Raw genomic sequence first — 9,578 nt, forward strand, 5'->3', positions numbered from 1 at the left:
TAATAAAGTAAAACTAGAGTTACAATGTCAAGTCCTGCAATGTCTTAAAAAAAATACAATTACAATGTCAAGTCTTGTAGGATCTTCATTAACCGTTGGGTATATCCAAAACATCTTTAAAGTTATTATCGAAACACTTAACCAAATCACATTATCTTCACAAGTTGTGATTTCAAATATATTGAACTGCATGGATCAACAAAATATGCATGAGCATGATTAAATTCTTCATAGATGTGGATGATAAGATGAAGAAAATACGGAAGCGAGTAGTGCAAAACTTTGCCCTAAGGCCTTGGAAGATGAACGATGAACACGAAGAACATATACTTGAGTCTTCAACAAGAATTGGTTAAGCTTATTCCCTAAGGCTTTTTAAGTGTTTGAAGGTTGCCAAAATCCAGAGAAATCGTAGGGGAAAAGTATGGAATCAATGAGGGAGTGTCTTTATCTATAAGGGAGTTAAAAACTGATTTTCGTGTTCAGAACATCGTCGTCATCCTAGGACCTCTCAAACATGTCTTGAGCGTTTTTTCATGGAACACAACGTCCCATAAATTAATGAATACTCCCCAAAAATGTTGCGTTCCATTCCTTCATCCGAAGATGACCTAGAAACCCATGCTTATCTGATGCTGATTTACATCATGAAAATGTCCAAACTCGAAACACTTTTTTTTTCCGCTTGATTTGTTTGATTAGACCCATGATCAGTGATCGATGCAAAAAGTTTAAGTAGTGGTGGCACAAAAAAAAAAAATTCGAACAAATATAAAATAGTAGTGACACTTATATTTTAACACGTTATACCTATTGAAAAAAAATGTTACACTAACGACCATAATCAGAGTGGTGGCCCGGGCACTACATAGATCTGCCAATACATGTGATATTACCTTGGGTTGATATGTATGTCCTCATACAACCCTTGTGGATATGTTTTAAACAATTCATCAAAGTAAAACATTCACAGACAACAAACATATTTTACTTCAACCAACTAAAAGTAATTTATTAACCAAAAATGGACCGACCAATGAATATCTTCTATGTATATTATACAAAATACAATAAAAGCTTTTAAGGTTAATATCAAAGTAAAGAGTGGTTCTTGATGTTAAATAAACGATAGCAAGTAATTTTCCAGGGGCCAACAGGTAATAGCTGTATAAATTAGGGACCGCTAAGCAATTGGCTTTAACTTTTAATCGTTCTGTAGGTTAAAGAACTTGCAGGAGGGTTTTTCAATCAGCGCGCCGGAGAAACAGAGGCCAAAGCAAAGTCGCAAATGGAATCAACCAAAGACGCAGCAACGATACTGGACGTGAGGTCGGTGGTTGAAGCAATTTCTACTGATGACGATAATGCCCCTGTGTACCAGGTCGAAAGCCTCTGTATGCGCTGCCATGAAAATGTATACTCTTTCTCTCCTTCTACCTCTTCTCCTCCACACACACACACACTTATACATACATATGTGATTATCTCAACTCGGACAATAAGAAGCTACAGGCTGATTAGGGCTTGAAATATGATGTCTTTTCTAATTTTAGAATTGTATGAAATTTAAACTTCCTGAATAAACGTATGGCATAGGTGTGATGTTCCTGTTAGGTTTTCATTTGGAGGCGCTAGGTTCTATGCAAAGTATTCAAAGGTTGATGTCGTTTGTTTTTATGAAAGAGAAGTGTTGCAAGTGCACGACTTTTAGTTGTTTCAGTTTGACACATTTTTTCAGTTATTTATGGCTGTTACAGTTTATAAAGTTAATACTTTCTTTTACTCCTGTCCCAAAAAGAATCAATTTGACACATAGCTTAGTTATCAGTACCTAAAATACCACATCATAACACAAAATCCATAAAACTTTTGTAATGCAACTAATCTAGTAAATGTCTAGTAGTTGTCAGTTATGAGCAACTTTCAATTTGCAAAAAAAAAATCTTTTCACAAAAGGAAAAACTGCATACAGTTTGATCATTATGTATAACAATACCCAAAGTTGAATTCATTTGTGAAAAATGTCTATTAGTGTCGATATGTTTTATTTGGCAATTGGGTGAAAGAATTTATAGCAATGTTGACACTAAGTCAACTCACTGGCATTTGATATTACAAGCTGTATTGTCTCTCAGTTTATGGCTAATTCATGCATATATGTATCTGGTTTTACATAAAGATTGAGACTCTGACATTGTTTATATCAACAGGGGACAACAAGATTTTTGTTGACATTGATTCCACACTTTAGAAAGGTATACTTTAAACTTTGATTACTCCTAAGTAGTTACTCTTCAGTTATATTAATTTGTTTGCTGCAAATTTGGCATGAAAAAGTAGCAACTTGACCTAGTTGTTGATAATTTAAAAAATGCAATTTAGTCCATGTTTCTTTTTTCCCATTAAGTGATGTCTGAATAGATGATGTTTTTCAAAATACTTGCGAAAATGACAACACACTTGGGAAAACGAAAGGAAAAACTGAAGGAGGGCAAATTAGTAAAAAGTTAAAGCTAAGTTTTTGTTTTCAATGCAGATCTTGTTGTCAGCCTTTGAGTGTTCTCATTGTGGTGAGAGGTAAGTTGTTTCAACTTTTTCTCTTAAAGCATGTGATACTTGTAACAATAATAAATTTAAAATGTTTATTTATTTTTTTCATTAGGAATAATGAAGTGCAGTTTGCTGGTGAAATACAGCCTCGAGGGTCTCGTTACTGTGTAGAATTTAAATCGGGTGATCAAAAGGTTGAGGAAATAGAATTGAATGCATAAGGAATCAAATCCATTTTACTTTGCACTCAAATTTTGTTTTTTTATTAAAATAGACCTTAAGAAAGTGAACTACATTACCTGTTTTTGGTAAAAAGAATATATGTTCCCTGCAATTTTCCTTTTTTTTTTTCACAAACATACATGGGAATTTCATTATTATAAAATTATACTTATGTTTTTCTTTGGCCAAATACAGATGCTTAATCGACAAGTAGTGAAGTCTGAAACTGCTACAATTAAGGTACTTCACTGTGTTCAGTTTTACTTGAAAGATTCAAATTTTGTATATATTTTGTAATCATTTTTCTTATTGATATTATTATTAGGTATGCCATAGTGTGTTATTATATTACCACACAAAAAAACAACTTTTATCTTATTGTAAGGAACTCTTATGCTTCCAATTCTGTTAAATTAACTTCTATTTTGGAGACTAACTTGTATTTTATTTGTTAAAACTGCAAATGCTTATAGCAAATGAAAATAACTTTTTTCTAATTTACTATTTGTGTTTCTGATTTCTCCATTAATAATGAAGCTTTATGCAGGTGCATCTTGGTTAATGGTTTACACATTATTGTTAATGTTTTTAGCAAGTAAAAAAACAGCTTTGATTTTATATTCTTCTGGTTGAATATATATATATATATATATATATATATATATATATATATATATATATATATATATATATATATATATATATATATATATATATATATATATATATATATAAAGGAAACTGCATTCTTTTACCCCTTAAGTTTGATTTAGATTAATGATGAAAGAATGTTGCACTTATGCTTTTCCCAAAGTATGTTGACTTCCTTTTTTTTATGTTTGTAGATTCCTCAGCTGGAGTTTGAGATTCCTCCAGAAGCACAACGTGGATCTTTATCAACCGTATGTTATATATCTAGTGTTCATGACTACATTTATTTGGAACATAAAAAAAATTAGTTATTCATATTTACATGGTCTTTTGTTAGTGTTATTAATATATGATTAATGATACTTAACAATTGGATGTTACACATCATGTCAATGGGACAAAATTTGCAATTTTTCTCCTGCTCAAAGAGGTGAGTCAGAGAGAATCACCCTCGATCTCTTCTCTGTGGAAAAGACGTTAATGCCCTTCTCACCCTCACCATTAAAATAGCCCTAGAAAGCTTTCTAGAGGTATCTGTGATAATGAGCATGAGAGGGCATTCATGTCTTTTTCACTGACAAGAGATTGAGAACAAGTCCACCCCCCACCTTTTTGGAGGGCATTTACGTCTTTTGCACATATGAGAGAGAGAGATGAAGAACGAGTCCCTGTCCCACCATCTTTCAAAAGGGTATTTATGTCTTTTGGGTCTTGGAGTTGGAGGCTACTGACACATTTAGGCTTATATCTGTTTCAGGTGGAAGGGATATTACTAAGAGCTTCTGAAGAATTGCAAGCCCTTCAAGAAGAGAGAAAGGTAAGTAGTCTTCTTATGATATCACATGTTGTATTTTCATGTGGTCTGACTTTCTTATGTTATTTTATTTATTTATTTATTTTTTTCAGAAAGTGGATCCTGAAACTGCTGAGGCAATAGACAAGTTTACACTGAGATTAAAAGAGTGTGCAACAGGAAATTTGTCTTTTACCTTCATTCTTGATGATCCAGCTGGCAACAGTTTTGTAGAAAATCCGTAAGTTTCTCTTTTTAATCTACAGAAATATTTGTATAAACTCATGGAATTCAGTTTCATTTCTTTCTGATTTCTTTACATGACTGAAATACCCTTTTTCAATCCTATTGTTAACATTGTCATATGTTGGTTTGTTTTTTTATTTGTTTCGGAATTTGTATCTGTGTGTGGATAAAATAAATGTATTGTATACTTTATATCTTTACCTAGAGACAGCTTCTGTGAACAAGAAATTAATAAAAGTGTAATTTTACGTGTTTTTACAAGTATTCCTTTAAGTTTTATAAAGAATATAAGAAAGGGTAGTTCTGTCATTTGTTATTATTTACGTTTTTAATAGATTCACAAACCATACAAAACTGTACCTCTATTTATATAAAATCATACTTCCATACATTTCTATTACAACATTGCACTTACATATTTTTTTCTTCTTATTAACGCATCACCCTTAAAAAAATCTACAGAACTAATCAATCATTATTATTATTATTTCAATTTTTGTTTTTTCTAACTAGAGCACTGTCCTTTAAAAAAAGTATCCCAATTATCACATTAAAAGTTTCTTTATATTGGGATAATTGCTATAACTCTTTTAGAAGTGAAAGTACATTGGTATTTATTTCATTTAACTTATTTTTTTCTTTTTTTATTTAATTTTGGCAACAGATTTGCTCCATCTCCAGATCCATCATTAAGAATTGAGTTTTATGATAGAAGTCATGAGCAACAAGCAACATTAGGATACCTGTTTGATCCTTCACTATCTGCAGAAGTTAACAATCAAACATCATTAAATAATATTCCTTCTGAAGGAACTGTTGAACCGCATGGGTCAGTTGGGGCAGTGGCCGGGCGGCGGGCAATTGCCCAGGGCAATACTGTGGAATTTGCTGAAGCTCTCTTTCGATATACTGCTCCAGAAGAGGTACTTCTTTTAACCTTTAATTTGTATAAATTAGGGTTAATCTCATAAACGACCTTATATTTTCTATTTTTTTTTTTTTTTTTTTTTTTTTTTTTTTTTTTTTCCGGATTAAACCTTAACTTTATATTTTGTTGACAGGTGATGACTTTTCCATCAACATGTGGTGCTTGTGCTGTAAGCTGCGAGACTCGGATGTATCTCACCAGTATCCTTTGTTTTTTTTTTACTTCCATTTATTTGTTTTTTACAGCATCTTACTTTCTTTTCTTTCTATTACATTACAACACTATACTTTCAAAATTTTTTTTTCTTTTCTTATCAAGGCATTGTACTTTCAGTCAATACAAAATTTCATATAACAGTGGGGAACAAAAGGTATAAATTTTCACAACAATGGACCATAAATTGAAAGTTGAAATACTCTTTTTCAAGCATATTTCTTTCAAAATTTTGTTCCACTTGACTTTTATTTAGAAATCCCTTATTTTCAAGAAGTTATTGTCATGGCATCTACTTGTGATGGTTGTGGCTATCGGAATTCTGAGGTTTGTTTTGTACACATTTCATTTCATTTCATTTCATTTTTTATACTTCTTTCTCTCACCCCTCCCTTTTTTTGATATTTGTGCATTAAATTTCAAAGTTATATATATTGTCACATAACATAAACATAAACATAAACATAAACATAAACATAATATTCCATTTTCATTTTCTACAGTTGAAACCTGGTGGTGCTATTCCTCCTAAAGGAAAGAAAATTTCTGTTACTGTGAAAAACATAGTCGACTTGAGCCGTGATGTCATAAAGGTATGTCCACTTGTAAATTTCAACATACGGATAATTGCAAGAAATAGCAACTTACTTTAATTAATTTGTGTATTATTTATAGCATCTTGTTTTCATTTCTTTCTATTAAATCAAGGGTTAATCTCAAAAAAGACCTTATATTTTGTGTTTTTTCTGGATTAAACCTCAAATTTATTTTTTGCCTGAAAATGACCTTTATTTTTTTTTTTTAATTTTTTCCGATCTGGCCCTTTTAGTCATTTTTGCCAAAAAAATTTGTAAAATGTGAGGGTTTTTTTGAGAAAAACTAAAAAAGTCGAGGGTTTATTTGGAAGTATTTAGAAAGTTGAGGGTATTTTTTTTGGAAAAAAATACATAGTTGAGGGCTTTTTTGGAAAAAATGAAAAAATACAAGGCCTTTTTCAGGTAAAAAATAAATTTGAGGTTTAATCCGGACAAAACGCAAAATAAAAGGTCTTTTCTTGAGATTAACCCTTAAATCAATCTACTTTCACATTTTTTTTTCTTATTAAGACATAGTACATTGATAAATTTACTTATTATAACATTGTGCTCCCATTCTATTTTTTTTAATAGGACATTGTAATTTAATGTTGTCTACCCAATTATAGCAGTGAAAGTTGCTTTGTATTTTGACAAAATTGCTATAATTAGGTAATTTTTCAGAGTAATAATAGGAAAAAAAATGAAAGTATGAATTGAAAGCATGTTGCTATTTCTTCATTTCTTGCATTCTTCAACCCTATAATATATACAACTTTTGATAAATTATAACTTTTATTTTGTAGTCGGATACTGCAAGTGTAGAAATTCCAGAAATTGATTTGGAGTTGACAAGTGGCACATTGGGAGGTATTGTGACAACTATTGAAGGTTTAATTACAAAAATAAGTGAAGGTAATTTATAATTAATTTCTCTCGCTCACCATTTTTACTTTTTATATAGCCACTGTCTGAACTATTATTATCATAATAATCATAAAATAATAATAGTTCAAATGGCTAAACCCTAAACCCTAAATTGACCGAAATGGTTTTGTGTATTGCAGCTTTAGAGAGAGTGCATGGGTTTACATTTGGAGATAGTTTGGAGGAGGGTAGAAAAGACAAATGGCAGGACTTCAGAGCAAGGCTTATTAAGGTATCCATTCACACAACTCTTAAGCTTCTTTAAATCGTCTACTTAAAAAAATGTGGGCATCTCTTGTTTGTGCAAAAAGACGTAAATACCCTTCTCATGAGACAAAAATAGACATCTATCTTTGTTCCAATCAAATGCATCTACAACATGTTCTGTAATGTTATGTCATATCATGCATAACAAGTGGGACCCAAAAGAACTGTAGATGCTTTATCAAGTATAGATTTTCCATATTGTTTAAAATTTGAATTTTTATTTATATATTTTGTAATTTGTATGTTGTGTTGTCTAGCTTTTAAGTTTGGAAGAGCCGTGGACCTTAATCATGGATGATGCCTTGTCAAATTCTTTCATTGCTCCGGCTTCTGATGATATTAAAGATGACCATCAATTAACAAGTAAGTTTTTATTTATTTATTTATTTATTTATTATTATAGGATAAGAAAACATCATACAATAAGAAAAAAGGGCTATTTTCGTAAAAGACAAAATGTTAAAGTCTTGTATGATAAGATTTGTTGGTGTTTTATGTTATGCAGTTGAGGAATATGAGAGGAGTTGGGAACAAAATGAGGAGTTGGGTTTGAACGATATGGACACATCTTCAGCTGATGCGGCATATAATGCCACATCATAAGATACCATTTCTAATCAAGGAGAAAACATTTTTGTTATTTTTTTATTTTTATAGTGTTTAATTTGTACCATTTTGGATCAATTATGATTTGTGGTTCCTAGTGAGAGAGCACCATCACTTTGTATTATATTATTTATGCTTCTTTTCTGTGGTAGTTTCAAATATGTTTAATATTGTTTTCTCAAAAAAGATTTTGATATAGTTTTAGGCCTTGTCTCTTATGCTAGATATATTAGAACTGATTTTTTTGTACTGTGTTTTGACCTGTACTCAATGAACCAAAAATTATAATTATTAGGTGACTATTTTCTTTCAACCCTTTGTGCAAAAGCCACAAAATTATGAAGCCATGTTTTGCCCTTTTGTCCGTGAGAGTCTTAATTTCAACATGGATCGACTTTTTTTATCGACATTAAACTAATATATTATATATTTATCACTTTTGATATTCTATAAAAACGATTTTGTTGGATAGAGTGGTATTACTTTTCTTTATCGATTTGTTATGTAAAATCTACTTTTGTCATTTAGACGTTCTCTCTCTCTCTCTCTCTCTCTCTCTCTCTCTCTCTTTATATATATATATATATATATATATATATATATATATATATATATATATATATATATATATATATATATATATAGGAAGCGGTTCAAATGAGAACCACAAAAGATTAAGAACCCTAAGAACTCACATATAATCAATGTTTTAAAAACCGGTATAGTGACCGATTCCCGGTTTAACCGGTTCGACAGCCGAGTGAACCGATTTTTATATTTTTCATGTTTTTTTTTTTCTATTTTCATACACATACATACATATATAAATTATGAATTTGATGTTCACAAGTTCAAACATTAAAAATACACATAAAAATAAGTTTAAATCAAAATACATTAAAATAACACATAACCATAAGTTTTAGTGTTTTACATCAATCAATATATGCTAAAAAAAATTAAATATAATACCGAAATGAAATATAGTTTTAGATGAATACAACCACATCAAAAAACTTTATAGCATTTAACATATGTTTTTATTTAGAGAAAACTAAATATATTTGAAAAAAAAATACCAAAGTTTATTATGTAAATAATTATTTTTCATGTGTTTTTATTCGGATTAACCGGTTTATTTTGACCGGTTCAACCGGGTTTTTCTAAAAACCGGCCGGTTCAATCCGGTTCAGAAATCAATGTAAAACCGGTGATAGTTGAACCGCTCCCTCCTCCGGTTCCCGGTCCAACCGGCCGGTTCAAACCGGTTTTTAAAACATTGCATATAATAATATGTATTGTGAATATTATTAAATATAGAGTGGTTCAAATGAGAACTACAAAAGATTAAAAACCTTAAGAACTCATATATAATAAGTAATATGTATTGTGAATATTACTAAATATGTTAAAATTTTAATTTTTGTCTTTTGTTAAGAAAATGGCAAAATCTTATTTTTTTAGTCTAATATTTCCATTCATATAACCGTTTTATATTTTTAACCCAAAAATTATGTAAAATGCAAATTTATGTAGTTCATTTACAGTTTAATAGACAAAATTCACAACTTAATACAATCTATTTTATATTAATTCACAA

General features: G+C 30.3%; 1 protein-coding gene across 1 annotated transcript; it reads left to right on the forward strand.

The window, feature by feature from the left end:
• Positions 1 to 1,222: 1,222 nt before the first annotated feature.
• Positions 1,223 to 8,122, forward strand: LOC111909127 (uncharacterized). Its single transcript, XM_023904914.3, has 16 exons — positions 1,223 to 1,414; positions 2,211 to 2,255; positions 2,537 to 2,577; positions 2,663 to 2,744; positions 2,968 to 3,012; positions 3,618 to 3,674; positions 4,181 to 4,240; positions 4,330 to 4,457; positions 5,127 to 5,385; positions 5,524 to 5,590; positions 5,860 to 5,930; positions 6,107 to 6,196; positions 6,985 to 7,093; positions 7,246 to 7,337; positions 7,630 to 7,735; positions 7,878 to 8,122. Exons 1-16 carry the CDS (start codon positions 1,289 to 1,291, stop codon positions 7,973 to 7,975), a joined length of 1,476 nt encoding a protein of 491 aa, XP_023760682.1. The 5' UTR covers positions 1,223 to 1,288; the 3' UTR covers positions 7,976 to 8,122.
• Positions 8,123 to 9,578: the final 1,456 nt, after the last annotated feature.

This window comes from Lactuca sativa, chromosome 2, assembly GCF_002870075.4.
Source record: "Lactuca sativa cultivar Salinas chromosome 2, Lsat_Salinas_v11, whole genome shotgun sequence".
NCBI lineage: Eukaryota > Viridiplantae > Streptophyta > Magnoliopsida > Asterales > Asteraceae > Lactuca > Lactuca sativa.

Excerpts from the sequence above, each read along its gene's own strand:
- LOC111909127 (XM_023904914.3), top strand. The coding sequence starts at position 1,289 with ATGGAATCAACCAAAGACGCAGCAACGATACTGGACGTGAGGTCGGTG. Across the intron at positions 4,241-4,329 it reads CCCTTCAAGAAGAGAGAAAG|AAAGTGGATCCTGAAACTGC; the intron begins GTAAGTAGTCTT and ends TATTTTTTTCAG. Across the intron at positions 7,094-7,245 it reads AATTACAAAAATAAGTGAAG|CTTTAGAGAGAGTGCATGGG; the intron begins GTAATTTATAAT and ends TGTGTATTGCAG.